At 54.8% G+C, this 19,646-nt stretch overlaps 5 protein-coding genes across 5 annotated transcripts; 3 read left to right on the plus strand and 2 right to left on the minus strand.

Annotated features, from left to right (window-relative positions):
- Positions 1-1,929: 1,929 nt before the first annotated feature.
- On the plus strand, positions 1,930-2,937 carry NCLIV_033860 (conserved hypothetical protein; the record flags this gene model as incomplete). The annotated part of the gene is made up of 1 exon (XM_003883582.1): positions 1,930-2,937. One exon carries the CDS (start codon positions 1,930-1,932, stop codon positions 2,935-2,937), a length of 1,008 nt encoding a protein of 335 aa, XP_003883631.1.
- Positions 2,938-4,618: 1,681 nt separating this feature from the next.
- NCLIV_033870 (Hypothetical low complexity protein, related) lies at positions 4,619-7,012 on the minus strand (the record flags this gene model as incomplete). The annotated part of the gene is made up of 1 exon (XM_003883583.1): positions 4,619-7,012. The coding sequence occupies one exon, from the start codon at positions 7,010-7,012 to the stop codon at positions 4,619-4,621; it is 2,394 nt and encodes a 797-aa protein (XP_003883632.1).
- A 2,387-nt stretch (positions 7,013-9,399) lies between these two features.
- Positions 9,400-13,325, minus strand: NCLIV_033880 (hypothetical protein; the record flags this gene model as incomplete). The annotated part of the gene is made up of 5 exons (XM_003883584.1): positions 9,400-9,643; positions 10,480-10,851; positions 11,047-11,131; positions 11,460-12,162; positions 12,720-13,325. 5 exons carry the CDS (start codon positions 13,323-13,325, stop codon positions 9,400-9,402), a joined length of 2,010 nt encoding a protein of 669 aa, XP_003883633.1.
- A 1,517-nt stretch (positions 13,326-14,842) lies between these two features.
- NCLIV_033890 (conserved hypothetical protein) lies at positions 14,843-15,644 on the plus strand (the record flags this gene model as incomplete). Its single annotated transcript, XM_003883585.1, has 2 exons — positions 14,843-15,023; positions 15,475-15,644. 2 exons carry the CDS (start codon positions 14,843-14,845, stop codon positions 15,642-15,644), a joined length of 351 nt encoding a protein of 116 aa, XP_003883634.1.
- Positions 15,645-16,349: 705 nt separating this feature from the next.
- On the plus strand, positions 16,350-18,365 carry NCLIV_033900 (conserved hypothetical protein; the record flags this gene model as incomplete). The annotated part of the gene is made up of 2 exons (XM_003883586.1): positions 16,350-16,977; positions 17,206-18,365. The coding sequence occupies 2 exons, from the start codon at positions 16,350-16,352 to the stop codon at positions 18,363-18,365; spliced, it is 1,788 nt and encodes a 595-aa protein (XP_003883635.1).
- Between the last annotated feature and the right edge of the window lie 1,281 nt (positions 18,366-19,646).

The raw sequence follows: 19,646 nt of genomic DNA on the forward strand, positions 1-19,646 counted from the left end.
TCTGCTGTTCTCTGCGTGGGTGTCAAGGAATATCTGTCGAGCTATCTGGATGCATCGCCACGCATGCGCAACGTGCCGGGACTCTCTGTGACGAAACGAACTGAGCCGTGCGGCTCTCGGTCAACACAGGAAATCTGGAGGGCGCGCGCAGTGTCTGTGCAGTTGTGTGGGGTGCAGAACTGGCGTGAAATCTTCTCGTCTGGTAAGAGGACGAGACACTCTTTGTTTCTTTCCTATTTCTCCCTTTCTCTTGGCAGTTGCTTATCTCAACCGGATATACAGCTGTGTCGTAAGAAAACGTGCACCACGCGTCAAACACACTCTCCTGTGGAAACGGTCCTCAAAACCAAGGGAAAAAGGCAACCTCTACCACCGTTCCTGCGCAACGGTTTTGCTGCAGTCGGCCGCAAGTGCGCCTTCTGTTTGCAGCGAACATGCTCCGCCGCTCGATATCGTTGTGTGGCCTAGAGCGAAGAAGGGTTGAACCGTAGCATGAGCGGCAGAGCCTTAAGCGCTAGGCGTCTACCTGGCGAAAATCTACCCTTTGCTCACATCCCCGTGTACGAGAGAAAAGCAGAAACAAAACCATGGGACTAGGAAACAAACCCCGCCCGGCCAACACAGCCCGTTAGGCTGACGCGGAGCGTACATTCCTGTGGTTCCATAACACAGTCCCGGAGTGCTGTTTTTGGCGCAAAAGAGAGACATCGCCAGACGAGACTGCACATTGTGTCTTCAGAGGATACGTACCCGTTAACTAGAGACGAAACGGATGCCGTGTCAGGATAGCGTGAAAAATTCACTGGATGTGTCGCGGTTCACCGGAACACCTTGTTTTTCGTGCCCACGTACGCTGGAAAGGCTGTGGAAGCCGAGTAGCTCTGAATACCAACTGGACTTCAAACGAAGGTAGAAACAGCGTCAGCGTGGATCCTAGGGACAGGATTGATCTGAAGATCTCGGATACGTCAACAACTGCCGACAGACTGCTTGAACGTTTTGTCAAACGGGCGCGTGAAAAAAGGCAAGACCACGAGACCAACGTCCGCTTACTCGCGTGACCTTCGCAAAAGATTTTTCGCTGAGAGAGGAAAACGGCCTAGAGTCCTCTCGAGTCGTCCGCAGCGATTGCCCGGCAGGCAAGAATCCAAAGCAACCAACCTGTATATTCAGTTTTAAGAGCTTTCGCTGCTCGATGTGGTGTCACGGTTGATGCTGGAGACTAATCGTCATAACATCAGACAAAACGTCTCTCTTTCGACAGCTGGCTTTGCGCCGCACTCGCTGATGCAGCGTCTCTGTGTCGTAATCTAGCCAAAACTCCATGCGAAGGTCTCGGATAGGTGGCTAGTCGGACGCTGCACGCATTGTGCATTCTTAGCCTGTGGCTTCTCGAAGTCAAATTTGGGGGTGAAACGAGAAGCCCAATTTGTCGTAAGTCGAAAGCGTCGAGAGGCAAAAGCCGTCTTCGAGGAGCTTCTCCAGCTCGGTGATGAGCATGATCCGTCGTCCGCCTCGTGGTCCCCCGGGCTACCAGTGACAACCTGTGACAGTGTGCCAGGATGCACGCACGTCGGCTGCGTGGAATATGACACACGAACGTTGTTAGCGTCTTCGACGCGTTTCAAAAGAGAGGCATTCTCTTCTTTCTCCGGAGAAACTTGAGTGGACTGTTAACGCGAAACAGGGGAGAACGACACAAATATTTGAGTGCTTTATGTAAGGGGCCACGAACCTCGCGGTACGGCACCGTGTAATGACTTTTGAAATAATTTTGTTGACATGGTAGAAACTACTCCCTTGCACTGGATCGCTTGAGAACGCTCTCTTCCGCCTCTGGACGCTTTCAGTTTTGTGAAGGCGGAAGCGTGTGTAGGAAGAAGTCGGGGACTGATGTGCTAAGGGCGCCTTCAGGAACGTGTCTGCTCAATGGATTGCAGTAACCAGCTTTCGTCGTCCGTCATGATGAGGCTACGGGCCTCTCGCCCTTCTTGTGTTTCTTTCGGACGGTTGTCTTACGTGGCCAGAGCGACAGGAGATCGGTCTGCTCTTCCGGGGGGGAAGGCAAGACTCTCATTCGTCAGCGTTGCCGCTGTCTTTCTACTCTGTCTCGACGGGCGCCAATCTCCCATCATACCCGCGGAGTGTGTTCTCTCCGTTCAGCGTCTCCCGGGGGGACATCTGCCGATGGAGCCCACAAATCCCGGCGCCGTCTACGTAGCGAAGCGTAGCAATATGGCCCTGAAGCCTGGAAGGATGGAGAATATACGCAGGACGCAGGTTATTGGTAGAGCCGATCAGTTCACTAGAAGCCGCAACGGCGCGTCTGACTATCTATCCCTTTTGGAGTTGAGCGCAAAACAGAAGCAGAAGAAAGATGACGACGACGAAGGATCAGAGGACACTGGCGACGACGAGGAAGAACAGGCAGGGTCAGCAAAAGAAGGGGGGGACTCAGAAAAGGAAGAGAGGGATTCGGAAGCAGAGGGAAAGGGTTCCAGAAAAGAAGAGAGTGCAGGTGGAGGTGAGAGCTCGGAGGACGGCGCGGGGCACCATGCATCTTCTACAACAGAGGAACGTGCCGGCAAGGAACACACTCATGGAGAGAAGCCGGAAACAGGGGACGCTTCAGAAGAAAGTAAAAAGCCAACTGAGTCTCACCATGAAGCGGGAGAGAAACAGTCATCTCAACCTGCTGACGATTTTGAACCGGACGAAGACGGGACTGGCGACAAATACAAGGTGCAGTTCAATTTTGAGCCAGAGCTCCTGATCCCGAGTGACCTGAGGGCAAAAGTGAAGCAACGGAAGGTTGTAGCGGATGGCGTACAGTGGTTCCAAGTGGGAACTGAAGAGCCCACAAAACTGCTCAAAGTAGAAGGCGCCACTGGGAAGGACAAATTTTTACATCACGTACACGTGGCCAATTCGCACTAACATTGCTGGGTCAAGCGCATGGACAAACACCTCAATGAAGTCACTGCTCCTTAGGGAGCGGCCAAGTTTGAGGTGTGTATCACAGTTGTGTAAGTCAACCGTGGAGACGAGTGTGCGCCCGCTGTGTGCTGGCTTTACTGAGCCTCGTGAGACGGTGATTTCTTATTATGCCTTGATCTGCATGGAAGCATATTCCCCAACGTGCACACGTTCATCATGTATATGTGCGTAATTGCATGCTCAGACGAGAAATCTTTTGTGTCCAATTGCGCACATCTCTTCCGCGTACACCGGTTCGAGGTTGTGGTGGAGCAAAACTGTAGGATTCGAGTGGAGTGCGGAAAGAATTCAGACGCGAAGTGCACTGCAGAAATGCAAGTTGTATCGGATGGCGCTGAGACAATCAATAGCGGCGTTCTCCCCCGTTTTTACAGTGGAAAACAACATCCGATATGCGAGAAGGAAGGGATACCACGGGCACGGTGTCGGCTTCCAACACCCTCGTTTTCTCAAAGTTTTGCCGTGTATCTCCGCCGAATGCGGCCGGAGCAGAACGTTTTGCCTCCTGCTTCACTTCATTCCCAGCGTGGTCGAGGCTCTCGGCAGATTCCCTGCTTCTGCCGGTGACTTCTGTAGGGTGTCTGTTGTGCGCGTTTCTCATCCAAGATCTCTCTTGGATCTTGCAGCGGAAGTCCTTCAGTGTGTACCTCGCAGCGCCGAGGCACGAATGTCACTCTTTACTGCAGTCTGTGGTGTACGGCCGTCTTCAAACAACAGGCGCCCCGAGAACCGCGGCAGCTGGTGTTCCCAAAACTGTCGGACCCAGAAAGTGGAGCGGTCCGTTCTGTGGGGTGCCTTTTAACTGCGGCTGAGGGGGACCTCCCGCTCCCAGCACACACATGCGCAGACGCACACAGGCGCTCGCCAGCACAGAGAGCTTCATCGACGGACTAAAGGAGCATCAAAGAGAAACCTTTTGCGCTGGAAGGAACATAACCCTGTGTAGGGACGCTGCCAGTCCAGCCCGGAGCGAGTCGCACACACCAAGCGAGCAGCAAAGGAGCTAGAATCCCGTACAGCTACACGAATACTACGAGTTGCAACGCAGGCAGCAGTGCCTACAAAAGGTGGGAGGGCGCCTCAGCCTGTCTCTCTCCTCGTTTAGAGGCACGCCTCCTGGCGACAAGACAGGCGACGAGAACTTGAGTTCTTGACACTAAACTGCTCAGTTCACCGATTCGTTTGCGAGGTCGATGGACGCCCAGCAAGACAGGAAAGTGCCAAAACGACGAGGGACGCCGCCGTCCTCATCTCTATACCAATGACCCGTACGTCCTAGAACCGTGGTGCCTGCGCTCAAGTGTAGACGCACGCGCCCCTCGCGCGCTTCCTCACCAATTCTGCTGTCTCTCTACCCCGTCAGCAGACGCGAATGCCAGTCCACGCCTGGGGTCCCCCCTCCCCTCGCGAACCTTTCAGACAAAAGAATATCAGAAACCCGAAGATACCGAATGCTCACAGAACCGAAGAAAGCACGAGAAGAAGCCGACCGACGAATCGAGGAGAGACAGAAAACTACGAAAGGATACGAACTGCGCAGCGCGAGACGAGGCCAGTTTTTGTCTCACCCTATATCCACCTTTCTCGATACGACTCGGACAGACTCTCCGTTAGGCCTTGCTCACTCGGTGCCGTTTTTCGCGTCCGAGGTGCGCCGCTGAAGAGCATCCATTCGCTGCTGGAGCTCATTTGCTTGTCGCCAGGAGGCCTGCAGAGCAGCTTGGTGGATGCCAAGAACCTGCGCGACGGTGCCGAGAGGGCCCGGCTGGAGTCTCTCGGTTGCCTCGGATAAGGCGAGCCCCACGTCGCTGAGTTGCTCGTCGATGTTTCTCAACCGCCTCGACAAGAGCTCCTCTTCAGACGACTGACAGCCGGTCTCTGCTTCCCACGATCTTTGCACACGCTGCGGAAGAGGCGCGTCCCCGGAAAGTGTGAGGTCGCCATTCGCTTGGGGAATCTGCCTGAGAACCGAAGCTTCCACGGCGGCCAAAAGCGTCAGCAAGTCCCTTTGCTGGCGCTCGAGCCCATCAATGAAGTCGCAGATGTACGTTTGGCGCTTCTCAATCTTGATCTGTTCTTCCCGCAGAGCGTGTAGCTTCTTGCTCTCTTCAATCATCGCTTTCTCCACACTCCCCACTTCCTCCGCGACTTCATTGAACCGCCGGACACGGCGCTGGAGCCGCTTCTCCCACTTGGCCAAAACTTCTTCCACACGCTCGTGCTGGAGCGTCTCCAGAGCGACTTGCTGAGGCGCTGGCAGAGTCTGCGAGATGGCACCGGCAGCACTCGTTGACGCTGCAGCGGGCCCCGCCTCCCCCGGCTTCTCCGGGGCCTTCGCACCCGCTGCCGGCGCAGCGGCCCCAAAGAGGCCACCAGCGGCTGCGCTTCCGGCGCTCCCCGAGGTCGCGGTCGAAGCCGAGCCCAGCCCCGCTCCAAAGATCGACGGCTGCGAGGCAGACGCGGAGTCTCCAGGCTTCGTGGATGCAGGCGCTGCTGGCGTCGCAGAGGCGCCGAAAAGCGACGTCGTTGTTCCAGAGGTGGCGTCTCCACTGGCAGCCTTTGCGCCGCCAAACAGCGATGTAGACCCCAGGAGGCCACTCGCCCCTCCAGTCCCCGCCTTCGCCCCTTCGGCTGGGGCTGCACAGGCCGGTGGTTCTGCGCCTTTTGCGGCCGCATGCTTGTCTGCGGACTGCGCGCCAGCCCCGACACTGGGTGCAGAGGCCCCAGGCTTCGCCGATCCAAAGAGGCCCAGCGCCCCGGTTGCCGGAGCCGCCGCAGCCGTCGCCGCTGCCCCTGTCCCCTGTGAGGCTCCAAAGAGACTCGTGGTCTGAGTCCCACTACTCGCGCCGCCTCCAAAGAGCGACGTGCCGCTCGTCTGTGTTTCGCCCGCGTTTTTGTTAGACGAAAAGAGCCCCACCCCCAGGGTCGAGGGCTGCGAGGCGCTCGCGGTCGCCCCGAAGAGACCCCCGCTCGCTGCGGGCGCGGTCGCGGCAGCCGCAGCCCCTAGGGCTCCAGCCGCTGTTTGGGAGCCAGTGGAGGCCCCAAAGAGGCCGCCACCCGCCGCTCCACTGGCTGTTTGGGCTCCAGTCGAAGCCCCAAAGAGGCCGCCACCCGCCGTTCCACTGGCTGTTTGGGCTCCAGTCGAAGCCCCAAAGAGGCCGCCACCCGCCGCTCCACTGGCTGTTTGGGCTCCAGTCGAAGCCCCAAAGAGGCCGCCACCCGCCGCTCCACTGGCTGTTTGGGCTCCAGTCGAAGCCCCAAAGAGGCCGCCACCCGCCGCTCCACTGGTTGTTTGGGCTCCAGTCGAAGCCCCAAAGAGGCCGCCACCCGCCGTTCCACTGGCAGTCTGGGCTCCAGTCGAAGCCCCAAAGAGGCCGCCACCCGCCGTTCCACTGGCTGTTTGGGCTCCAGTCGAAGCCCCAAAGAGGCCGCCACCCGCCGTTCCACTGGCTGTTTGGGCTCCAGTCGAAGCCCCAAAGAGGCCGCCACCCGCCGTTCCACTGGCTGTTTGGGCGCCAGTCGAAGCCCCAAAGAGGCCGCCACTCGCCGCTCCAGTTGTTGTCGAGGCCCCAGCCGGCTTTGCCAAACCACCAAAGAGGTTGCTCCCGGAACTTGACGCTGTTCCAGTGGAGGAAATCTGTGCACCGGCCGTCGAGGCTGCAGGCGCGGCGCTACCGAAAAGGGACGGTTTCGCAGAAGAGGTTGCCAAGCCGAAGAGCCCTGTCCCTGCGCCCAGAGGCGCCGCTGATTGGCCCGACGAAGAGGAACTCGAAGCCCCAAAGAGCGACGAAGAGCTCCCAGTCGCGCCTCCAAAGAGACCGGTGGAAGCTGCGCCCGTTCCTGCCGGTGCCGCAGCGCCGAAGAGGCCGCCCGGCTTAGAAACTCCCGCGGAGCCGAACAGGGACGAAGAAGACGAAGCAAAAGGCGCGGCAGTCGAGCCAAAGAGACCGCCCCCCGTCCCCCCCGATGAAGAGGAGGACGGGGACGTGTTTGCAGCTGCCGTGTTCCCGAACATCACAGATCTGAGGAGACAAAACGGCGACGCCCCAGAGAGCGGACGCGGGGGGAAAACCAGAGACACAGCCGAGACGTAAGGACAAGACGAAACAGCCTCTGAGAAAGCTAGAGAGGGACGGAGTGAGGAAAGAGGACAAAAACAAAAAGACACTCGAGATGGGACGATCGAGGAGGGCGGAGCAGAACAAACGGTCGAGAGAAAAATCCAGGGAGAACGACGTTTCTACTGATTCTGGGTCATTAAAAGATGGGGAACTAAGAACTGGTGGAAGGTGAAACGATACGAAAAGAGAGGAGAAGATGGCAGAACTTCAACGTTTTTCTTCTGGACTCAAAGACCTCGGCACAACACCGCGGGCGGCAAGTGTTGTGTCGCACTCTCGAAAGAGAGAGATGCCCCCAAAAGGTCTTGATAGGCCGCCTTCCCTCGATGACAATTAGTCGGTCTGGGTGAAAAATATCCTCCTCTTTCTTCGCTTTAGTGGAAGGATATAGAACTGGATGCATCTCGATTTCTCGGCGGCAACACACATACAAGGGTCGTCTGCTGTGTCGCGTTATAATGGGAAACACGGCCCCTTCGGAGACTCGCCACATGCATATAAAATGTGTTTTTCTCTGCACACAAAAAAGAACATGCGGAACAGAATCCTGGAGCGAGCGGGAGAAAAGGGACCAAAAACGTCGAAGCTGTCCAAAGTTCGAAAGAATTCGGCCGTGCCTGCTTTTCTGGTGAGCGAAAGGCTGCTTCGATACATTCTACCCAACTTTTTCCTGGAAAATTGCTGACCTCTGTGTTAAACGAGACAAGACCGGTTCTACGGGAGCAAGCAGCGAGGTGCCTTGATTCACTCTTCACCAGGCGAAGAGAGGCTCGCTCAGTTAAGATATGCATATATATATATATATATATATACATACATACATACAATGCACGCAGGCGGACAGTTGCATACACAAGGATGTGCACGCTTACGCGCCCTGGTGTCACCGGATTATCAGAGCTGAACGCCTCGTTGTGAACTAAGAATACTGGAATGACGTAATGACAAATGATTTTATATATCTCTGGATACATTTATATTTTATGTGCAACACATACATATTTATGGATATATATATGTATATATATTCCTAGGTGATCTAGAATATCGTATGCCAGATGAGGGTTCTTACTAACCACAAAGGCACTCGACTCATATTCATGTGTTGTGTGTGCTGGCCTTTCTTCCCTGCCTATTCACGGCCTTTCTTCCCTGCCTATTCACGAGGAGAGGGCGCCGAAGTTGTCTCTTGGGGAGCGGACTTTTCATCCCATGACACTTTCGACCAGCCCCTCTACTTTGTGGATTTTGATCTAATTTTCGGTTAACCATATTTCGGAGTATATGGTGTTTGTTCTTTCATTCACAAGGCTCGACTATCCTGTAGATATCCTTGCCGCGTTAGCTCGCGTTACACTCTTTTTTCCAGAACGCAACACACATCCAGAAGCTTCACTGGAGCTGAGTGTATCATTCAGACAAAATGCGATAAAGCAACCACGCGCCACGGGGACAAGAACTACGACTCATTGATAAGGCAGCGGAAGCCCAGTCTTTGAAAGCGGCCAGGCATGTTCATTTTGCAAAGGAGGGAATCGAGCTCCTGAGCATCTGGCGAAATGTACATGGTCCGGGAGAGAAAAGTAATGCAGTCTCTTATTACGCGACTAAACGTGACTAGCACGAGTCGAGTCCACCCAAATCTTGGCTGCACAACAGTGACAGTCTCTTTCATAGTACTCTCAACACATCGGTGCATTCACCCGAAATTCAACAACACTGTCGGCCAGCTCAGAGTCCCGCGTCTCTCTGAAAAGTTGAGATCGTGCACGTTCACAGTTGTTGATGGATCTGACTCGACGACAGGTCAGAAGACAACGCAGCGCGGCGGAGATCTGTACACTCGTGCACATCGAGGTTCATGTGTGGTGCCGGGTATCGATGTGGACGTCCGCATTTACATATCCGTCCAAAGTTCAGTGTATACACGCTTGTGTGCGTATGATGTAAAGGTGCACATCAAAGTGCCTGCCCATGTGCCCATTTATATATATATATATATGTTTCCGATCCATAGGACTGCTCTGCAGTTTTACTGGTTGAGCCCTTGTGTCCACTGGCGTGCTCGCCTCCTACGCATGTTTAAGTAGAGGAAGTTACCTATTGCGGAACGCCGGGTTTTTAGTCATGGAAAAAAGCCAAGCGAGAGAGCAAAGAGTGAGCAAACGCAAGAGCGACCTTCCGAGGCCGAATCCTTCTCTTCCTTTCTGAGAAAAAGCTTTGACTCTCTTTTTTTCAATTTCAGGGACGACTAACTGCATTGACGTCTCCGTTGCCTCCCTCACTTTTTCCCGGAAATTTTCCCACTTCGTTCCTTCGCCTGCCTGTACTTTTGCAGGACCATATCGGCGGACGAGAGTTTCTTCTTTCCTGCACTGCCGGCAGCCGAGCCGGCGCGGGCCTTTCCCTGTTTTCTTTCCTCCCTCCCCTGCTTCGCATTTCCCCGCTTGCCGCTGTGACGTGCAAAGACTGTTGGAGTGACGCTTGCGTTCTCTGCAGGCGACTCGACGTCCTTGTTCTTCTTGCTCTTGAAAGAAAAGGGATGAAACCTGTGGAGAGAAACACAGAAGGAAGGCGGGAAACATCAGTCCGCCGGAGCACACAAGGACACACGCAGGAGAGCCGCCAGACCGCCCGAGAGCAAGAAAAACCGCAGATAACTCAAGGAAGCGCCAAGGAGCGGTAAACGCTTTGGCAACCACAGACGGCCGCGACACAGAAACCACGTGTGAGAGTGACTCGCCGGTAGGAACCGTTTTCCGTGTTAAACCGCATGCGGACTACGTTCAGAGGAATTTCAAGAGATGATAACTCAGACAAATCCAGCTTGTAAGAACGCGACGAAGGACACCCTGAGACTGTTCTAAGGGCGTCTTGCGTCCCGTGGCAATTAAGAGAAGTAGCAACCTGTGATCGGCGCCGCCAAGTGATTCGCCTGCCGGTCTAGGCACACCTCGCGTTCGACACAGATATGCCACGTTGCATGCGTGGGAAAACCGGTATATCAATACATGAAAAAAAAGCATGCACGGATCTCTTGTGCGACTGCTGCTCTCTTTTCCTTGATCGGTCTTAGTCAAGTTTCCAGCTCCGCTCCCGTGACGTTTCTTCTGCACGTTTGAAAAAGTAGATATATTTGTACGTGGATGCATCTATCCTCAACCTCTCAGCGCATAGGGCATATGTATACATTCATCGGAATATGATAGAAGGGAGAGGAATAGGGAGGGAGATGCAGACCCACTGACAGCATTGACACAGCTACAGATATGCGCATCCCCGTGTTACACCTGAGTTGCAGAAGAGCTAAACGCCCCCGTGCCGCGTCGACCGCTGCTCGTGTGGTGTGGATGCGCCTTACTTTTTCCGCTTTTTGCCAGGTCCACCAGTCTGTTCCTCTTCCGCCTCGTCATCTGCAGCGTCTCCCTCGTCTTCGTCTGATTCACTGTCCCCGTCGGAGTCCTCCGAGTCTCCGCCGTTCGTCCGTCTCTGTCGCTTGTTCGCTTGGATCTCAGAATCGCTGTCGCCATCATCGCTACCTCCGTCGTCTCCGGCTGAAGCCGAGGCACTTCGCTTCCCTTTCTCGTCCCTCTTCCCCTTCTTTCCCGACGCTTGCTCGTCGCCACTGTCCGTCGCGGCACTGGATCCGTCGCTGTCTTCGTCTTCTCCATCTTTTCTCTTTTTCTTCTTCAGCTGCAGCTCCACAGCCCTCTCCATTTCGTCTCTCTGTCTCCTGCGAAGCAGACCGGCAACCCCACAACGAGTCAGGTTGCGAGTAGAGACATACGGAACCCGGAATGACGCCGACAGGATACAAACACAAAGTGAAGATGGAGAAGAGAAAAAGTATTGGGAACGGAAAGTGAAAAGAAGACAAGGAGAGACCAGGAATCCGAGGCCGGAGCAAATGCGCTCAAAAAAAACTTACTGGCGCTCCGCCTTCAGAGCCGCCTCCTTCGCCTTCAGCATGCGCAGCTCCTCTGGAGTCTTTGAGATAAAGTGGTGGTACAGAACTGAAACCGGGAAACACATCAGAAAACTCAGACAACGCATGGAGAGACAGTCCCACAATTCGTGGTTTGTGCATCCTCCCCAACACAGCCTGGTCCTCCGTCTGTCAAGGCACAAAACGCTAGAGACACATATATACATCTACGCCTATAAATGTGCGTTTCTGTACGCGTATATTTCTACATCGAGAGAACCATGCGAGTGGCAAGTTTCGAAGGCCCGACCCTGCAGCAGAGGAGTGTTCTGCGTTTGTCACCGGTTCTCGTCTTTCTTTACCAAACCGTCACTCCGTCCGGAGAAACCCGTTTTCAAGCGTCCTCAGGGTCATACCTTTTCCGGCGCAAACGTCCTCTTCTATCTTGACAAGCTGCAGCTCCATTCGAGGACCGAGTTCGACGAGGGAGATGGCCATTTTCCACATTTCGTCTCTGGATCCTTCCTCGGCTTCGCCTTCCGCCTCTTCGTCGCTGTCGTCCCGCTCTCGCTTCTTCTTGTCTTCTCGCAAGTTGCCTTCGGCGCAGGAGCTGAGGAGAGCGTTCAGGCCGCCGTGCGGCTGGTTCGTTCGCGCAGCCGCCGGACACGTCGCCTTGGCTGTTCGCGAATCGAACTCGACGAGCGTCTCCTCTTCCTCCGCCTCGCTGTCGGAGAAGCCGCTCCCTCCCCGGCCCTCGCGGTTGAGCGTGATGTCGCAAATGTCAAGGTCTCGGCGCTTCAGCCGCGTTTGCCTCTCGTCTTCCGAGGCGTCTCCGTCGCTGGGCTCCTCGCCCTGCAGACGCGCCCGGGCACGCGCTTCCCGCTCCCGCTCTCGCTGCTGCGTCGCCTCGCGAATGCCCAAACTCTTAAAGATCTTTCGCTCTACCGCAGGCCGAGACGCCGCCTCAACAAGACGCCGAACGCCCGACGTCACCCCTGCGGCGCGCCGCACGATGGCGTATTGCCGAAACTGATAAGTGAAACACGTCTTCGAAGTCAAAGACGGCGAAGCAGAGGTATGCTGGCGACGATACAGGGCGACGCGCCGGCACTCTGACAGCTGGGACAAGAAACACACATCGGAGACAGTTAGGAGACGCGTCGGAGACACATTCAGACGACAAGTAGGAGGCGACAAATAGGAGGCGTACGACCGACAGACAGTGGCCTCAGCAAACGCCGCAAGGTTATCCCAGCGCGTCGCAAACGTTGCCAGGTTTCCAGAGATGCGCTCAAAAACGTAGAATCGCGTCTGCCATACGGCAAGCCGCCTCCACGTCAGCACGAGAGAAGGCAAGGACGTTTTGCTCAGAGCGGGCTGTTTTACCCGCAGACTGCAGATGACGGGGATAAAATGTGCACGGAAGTAAATAAATGCCCGACTACCTCCACACAAGCGGACATCCACAGACATCTACACAGATCTATATATATATATATCTGTATACATGTATGCATCTGTATGGAGGAATGCATCGTGCAGTGTATTTTTGAGGCGTGACTGCGATGTCGTTTTGGGTGATGGGATCGCCGTGAGAATATGATGTGTCGCCCAAGAGAGGCAGCTCTGTTTCGTTGTTCGACCTGTGTGGCCTCTCGCATCTCTCCCTCTCTTACCGGAACGGTTTGGACATCGATCGCAGGGAAAACGTTTTTCATCATTTTGGTGACGAGCAGTTCGACGTCGTGAGGGCCGAGACTCGCTCGGGCTGCGTCGTCGAGGTTTTCTGCCTTTTTTTTCGTCCGTTTGTCCCCGGCGCCTCCCCCGCTAAACAGGAGGAGCGCAGGCGATCTGAAGTCACGTGCGTCATTTCGTGCCTTGAGGCCTGCGGCTTTTCGCACGTCTTTCATGAGGGTGAATTTCGAGACTTGAAATGTGAGGGTCGGGCCGTTCGGCAGCTGCGCAACTTTCAGGTAGACTCCCGCCTCTGTTTGCGAGACCGCCTGGAGGTGCGTGACGCCGAGAAGCGAGGAGACGGCGACAAAGTCTTTCAGCTTGTTGCTGCGCTTCTCGCGAAGCCGCGAACTGCAGTAGGGCGACATGAGCATGCGGAGATCTTGGACGAGGAGGCGAGCGGCAGGCGTCAGTCGTCCACGCTTCACCACGAACGAGCACGGAGCTGCAGGCGAGGCAGCGGGACGGCGAGGGTCCGTCTCTTCCTCCGCAGAGGCGCCTCGTGGGAGGCGCCGCGCAGCCTTCCCCGGCCGACGACGTCGCCCCATCCCGCGAGAGCGAAGGAAGAAGGCAGGGAGAAAGATGAAGACGAGAAAGAAGGGAAAACAATAACGCACAAGAAACAGAGACGACTCTATTTTTTGGAGAGAGCGGGAAGAGCCAGGAAGAGGGAAAGACAGCGTTTGTTTCTTTGGTTGTCTCTCTCGAGCGCCTCTTATTTGCTCGGCTGACAGGTAGCAGAGCGAGATGTAAGCCAGGCGCGAGGAAGCAGACGCATTTATCCTCCAAAGCGTGTTGTCAGGGATCGGTTGAGGAGACGGCGCAAGACGCCCGACGTGCGAGTTTTTTGAGAAAGGAAACGAAGCAAAAAAAGGGGAGAAGAGGTCTTCTCGCGAAGTATGAGAGGCCCCTGCCGACACCCGCGAGTTTGAGGCGGCCGGAGCAGTTGAGGCAAAAGAGGCACGGCGGGAGAAAGGCGCGAAAAGGGACTTGACGAGCTAGACCAAGGCTCGTACGGGTTTGCGGAGGACAGGAATGAACCGGCGTTTCTTCGAGGCTTTCTCCGAAAAAGATCAATGCGGAACAATCGACGGTCTCGCCGGGATTCTGTGGGGCGGCGACCAGCAGAACAGATCGGGAGAAATGGCGAGACGAAGGCCCCGGCAGCAACACGTGCGCAGGTTGCCCATCCCCAGGCCGTGAAAGAAAACGGAAAGAGAACGCAAATTAACCGCGGAGCTGAGTTACCCTGATTCGTGCCGAGCAGCGTCTTGGCTTCTCAAGAGCTGTGACTTTCACACTCGACGCTCTCCGTCTGCTGGCTAGACAGAAAACCTGCATGCGCGATTGCATGCGATTTCCGCCGGGGCTGGAAGCACGTACACCGTCCCGGCACACAAAGCCCTGTCAGAAAGCTCAGTCGTGGAAACAGTTCCTTTTTCCCGTCCGTTTGTTTCGAGAGCTTTGCTCCAGAAGAGGCAGGAGCGCGAAATCTCGCCTTCTTCTTCTTCTCTCCGGTCTCGACAAAGGAGCCGCGGCCGATGCGTGTCAAGAGACCGAGAGACACACAGCCGGGGAAACAGAGACACAGGAGAGGAGTGACACAGTAAATCGGCGAATTTTTCTCTTTCAACGACTCTATTTAGCCTGTGTCTTCCAGTCTTCTGGCCTACTCTCTTCTTACTTTCTTCTCACCTTTTCACCTTTTCCTGCCGCACCGCGACCTCGCTCGCGGTTCTCCGAGAGGATGGCCAGGAAAGCTGCTCGACTTTCTCTCCTTCCTCTGTTTATTTGTTCGTCCTCGCCCTTTTCTCGCTACATCGTTAACGTAAAGTACAGACCAACGCATCTCGTCTCTCTCACTTCCCCCTTCGTCTCCATTTTTCTTCACCTGTAAAAAACAGCCACATAATATATATATATATATATATATATAGGTACATATATATATATATATATATTTATATATGTTGAATTTGTACGTTTGTTTCGTGTGAACGCGTTATTAAGAGAGGCCTCGTCCTTTCTGCTCTTGCATGTCTCTTTTCGCCGTTTGGTTCTAAGCATGAGTCTTCGCACGCCGGCCTTGCCGGAAGACTTTGCCTACTTCCCCGCGTGGTACGGGCGAGTGCCTTCTTTCCTCGAGCTGGCCGATTCGTCCTACAAGCTCTCGTGCGCAGATGAGTGGTTTTCGTGGAGAGTTGCAAATCTAAATTCTCTCTACCTAACAAGAATTCACCACGCAGGTGAGGCCGTTGTGCCGAGGAAAAAGGAAAAAGTGCACATGCGCGTCAATCTCTCTCTCACTGCAAATCGTCTCCACATGGACGCACTTACATGCAGTTTAGCGCGCACAACAATTACCTTCAGTGCATATCTCCCGGCATAGTTCAACCTCCGCACTGACCTATACAAATGCTTATATAAACCCGTAGATATGATTTACATACTATATATACATATACATATATGTATATATATATATATATATATATATGCGCGAATATTGACTGGTACAGCGATGCAAAGGAATTGCTAGGCAAGGCTTCCGCTGCACGGCAGGAACCAACGACGTGATTGAAAAGGGGGAATTGAATGCGTCATGTCGGTGGAGACTCCCTGGGTTCCAGCTGCCGAGAGCGCAAGGCTTACGCGCCGCCGCGTGTACACGTGCATGCGCTTTCGTCTCTTTCGCAGATCACCAACTGGCGCGTGTGTGGCTCGAAGGCCTGGACGACGTGATGTTTTGTCATGCGCTGAAACGACTGCCCTTAGAAGAGCGCCCTGGAAGCATGCAACAAAGGTTCCGAATCAAGTATCCTCTCAACGACGTGTGGACCTATCGACGACTCCCTCCTCACGCCTAGAAGACGGACAGGCTGGTGGGGGCTACAGAGCGTGGAGGGCCCGCGACTCCGGCGTCTTCACGCGGAACTTTGTTTCCGGTGAAGGGCTGATAAGCGTCTGGGAGGGACCGACGTGCTTCTGTCAGGCACCTGACCCAGTCGTGGCAGATTTGTCGGGTCTGTTCAGATTCCAAAGAGTGACAAGGCGACGGCTTTGTTCTCAGGCCGCTGATGACGCGTTGTCCTTGTTCTCAGTTTGGTGTGTTTGCTGACGTTGTGGGTCTGGAGGCTTCGCCATCCTCTGGAGAGGACGACGACCAGGGATTGCGTTGTGTCGTGGTTTCACATTCCGGATTTCCGTCCCGAGATCCGCCCGAAAGCTGCTTTCACGATTGAGAATCTGAGGCCGGTGCGAAACTGTGCCCCTATTCTGTGCCCTCATACATGTCGACCTCCATGTCAAATCCGCACATACGCGTGTCCGTATAGGCGCCTATATGCGTAGGGGAGAGGCAATAAAGAGATACATCCACATACAGGGCGACAGCTGGCAAAGCCAAGTAGGTGGTATGCAAGACTACGTTCCTATCGATCTATATACATATATATATATATATATATATTTGGATGCGTGGCGGAACACACTCTTGAGCCTGGGTCGTGGCGGAACAGCGGGAGGTTCACTGGTCACTAGAAAGGACTTCCTCGTGTGGAGACGGTTTACCGATGGCGGACAGACCAGGTGCACGTTGCCCCTCCCCCGACGAGGGAGAGGCAGGGGCGGTTCAGCCGTCTTCTTCCCATGTTGCAAGAGAATCGGAGGCGCTTCGAGGACTGGGGGGCTTCTGGACTTGGAGCCTCGAGGAGCTCGGTAGAGCTTCTTTTGGGCCGGCCGCAGAGACGCTCGCGTGGCGGGATGTGTCGCAGATCTTCAATGCGTGGTCAGAGGTTCGAGAGAAATTGAAACAGAGAGGGGCCGCTTTGGCCACACGGCTGCGGCGGCTCCTGCTCTTTCTCCCGGACAAGAAAGATTCCAAGGCGGGACAGCTCACCCCGGTGACGCACCGGCGTTGTCTTGCACAGAACGAAAGCGGCGTTCGAGATCTCGATGAGGGAATGGGAGCGCACGCCGAAGAAGGCCCGAGGCAAAGAGAGGTGAGGCTGGTGGAGGTCCTTGAACACGCGCAAGAAGAGACAGACGCCCTCCAACTGTTTGATCGCTTCCACGAGCTCTTACAAATTAGATGCAGGCGCGAGAGGCCCGCAGTAGACAGCCAAACACTGGACCGCAGAGACGGAGAACAAATAGGGAGACGCGCGGAAGACGAGCTCGACGAAAGAAGGCGGCTGCCAGGTGAGGAGACAACTCTTGGTGCTTTGCGTGGAGAGGTGTTGAGCAGCAGCCAGCACACTGAGACAGTTACCCGTGTGAGAAAAGGCGTTCTAGTTTCCGGCGGGGATCTGGAGAAAGAGCCCGGTTTCGTAGACGTTTGAGTGTGTCTGAAAGCAACTCCACTGTGATCGGGTTCTCGGCTTATCTGCAGCCAGCTTTTCCCGTCGTTGTCCCGCTGTGTCACAACAGGCCTGTCAACCGAGGACTCCTCCCCTCCTGTCCAGCCTGCCTCTGAAGCGCGGTTGAGGAGACAGTTCAGCAAACAGTTGGAGTCTTCGCGTCAAGCTGCCGACGCCGATCGAGAACCCGTTGGCGAGTCGAGAGAGGAAGACGAGAAACAAACGTTTGCATCGCTGGCGGTTGCGAACGGGGAAGCAGGAGCCGATGCGATATCTGATTTAGAGCATCTTGTAAAGTGTCAAATGGTTGCCTTCTTTTCTCCGACGCAGGACGCGCCGAGTGCTGCTTCTCCAAAGAGCAACACACACTCACTCCAGGAAAGACCAGGTCAGCCGTGCCCCCATGTGCTCTGCAAGATGAACCAGGTTCCTGGGAGTTTGGCGCAAATGCTCCAAATTCAAGTCGAGCGCATTCAAGAGATTTCTAGCGACATGACCAAACTCGTGCAGGACTTTCTGGAGACGAAAGTGTCTGTAGCGCGTGTGGGTTCCAGCTCAAAGACGCACGAGGACAGGGGCGCCGCTGCAGCTAACGCTTTGACTCGGGAAGACAAACTGGGGAAGGGACAGAACAAGTTTTCTCTGCAGGCAAGAAGTCTCAGTAGCCAGGGGTTTGATGGCGGTTCGGGAAAGATCCCGAATGTGGCTGGAGGGAGCATCTGTGTCTCTCACTTCCAGTGTCTCCTTCAGCTTCGACTGCTCTGTGAGGCAGGAGCACAGTCAGTCTTGACGAGTGGGCAGCGTCCAGAGGAGGTGACCAGACTGCCCGTGGAAGGGGGACAGGAGCAAAGTAAGCAGGCCGGGAAGGCGGCTGAGCCAGCCGAAAATGCCGAGCCTCTTCGGCTACAAGCAGAAAGGGTTCGTAGCGCCCTGCTGGAGACTTCCGGGGCATCCGCAGCGATTCTTGCTTCTGCGGGGGGGGTTCTCGCTTTCCTCCGGACTCTTCAAGTTGCGTGCAGCAGCGGTCAGCTGTGGGAAGAAGAGAGTGAAGACTCTGCCCCGACTTCGGAACGCACTCGCCGTTTTGCTGAGGACTTCGATAAGCTGCTAGACCGGCTGCCTACATCTGCGCGGGCGCTGCGGGCTGCGTCGCACCTCTGCGCCACAAGGCAGGTTTGGCCTATTTCTGAGACCGAAACGCTGAAACCCAAAGTGGGGAGTGCCGTTTAGTCTCATTGAATAGGGCGGGGAGGCCAACTCGGAGCTTTTGGGAGGAAGGGAACGTTCAGGGCGTGACAGAGATCACACGTCGACCAACCGAGAGGGGGACAGTCTTGTTCCCAACCAAAGAAATGGAGCCTTTGTCATGCGTTCCAGAGACCTGATTTGCAACCAAGTCAGAGAGCATGAATCCTGCGCCATGCGACAGGGAACAAGACAGTCGACGGACGAAACGTAAAATGCATACTGTTCCGATACGGAATCGCGGACGCAGAATAGACAGCCGTTCGAGAAACGTTTTTTCTTCGAACCCCTGGTGCTTGTGCACGGGTGCAATTGGTTGCAAACAAGGGTCAGGTGTGTCGATCAATAGCTAATCCTGACGCCAATCCTATTCTGGAAGAGCCGTTGTTAAATTGTGTTGGAGTCTGAACCTCAATGTTCAATCGGTTATATTTCTTCAAAGCCAGCCATGTTTCCCATTAGGACCAAGCAATACCCAGCCACCAGCAGGTTTACTCGTCGCTTGGGTCCGGTAGGAAGTATCAGATCTGGTCCGGAAATCTCACATCACCGTTTTCACATCACCATACGACCGTAAAGCATTACAAGTATGGAAATGACTGTCAATCCTCTTTTGACAGAGGCTTTGCAGATCCATTCTGTGTTCCTCTTCTTCGCAGAAGGACCCATGGACAGACGCCTGTCACTGGCAGGGAAGGGGATTACATGTGGTTCCCCGCAGGCGAGTTTAGCTAGTGCTAGGTTTTATGTTGTTTTCACTTGGCACGTCCCACACAGTTGCGGCCTTCTCGCACGTCTGACTGCAGACGATACGCTCGAAGGCAAGCTCATTCAACTGTTAGAACAGAACACCTAGATAAATCCGCAAAAGGGAAAAACCATTCATACCACTATTTCAAAATGTACTATAGATAACCGTAACAGCCCCGCACGTGAACCGATATATAACACGTACACCGTCCCGAACAGTACACCCATTCCCGCAAACAAATTCCAACGCCTTTGATGCAAGAGGAAAACAACCATATCTCCACCACGTCTGTCGACGGCTTTCGGGCAGAAGCTGGAGATTCCGAAGCTACGTATCCACGTAGCACCGTGCTTATCAGTTGCCAAGCAAAATACTTTAAGATAGGAACAATCAAAAGTGCTCTGATGGAGGAGAAGGTCTCTTGTCGCCAATGAAAAATCTCGAAACATAACGAGGGCACAGGAAAGTCAATAACGCTGTCCGAGGAAACGAAAGGATTGCCGCAGGATGCTCGA

The sequence above is a fragment of the Neospora caninum genome, chromosome VIII, assembly GCF_000208865.1.
Source record: "Neospora caninum Liverpool complete genome, chromosome VIII".
Lineage (NCBI taxonomy): Eukaryota > Apicomplexa > Conoidasida > Eucoccidiorida > Sarcocystidae > Neospora > Neospora caninum.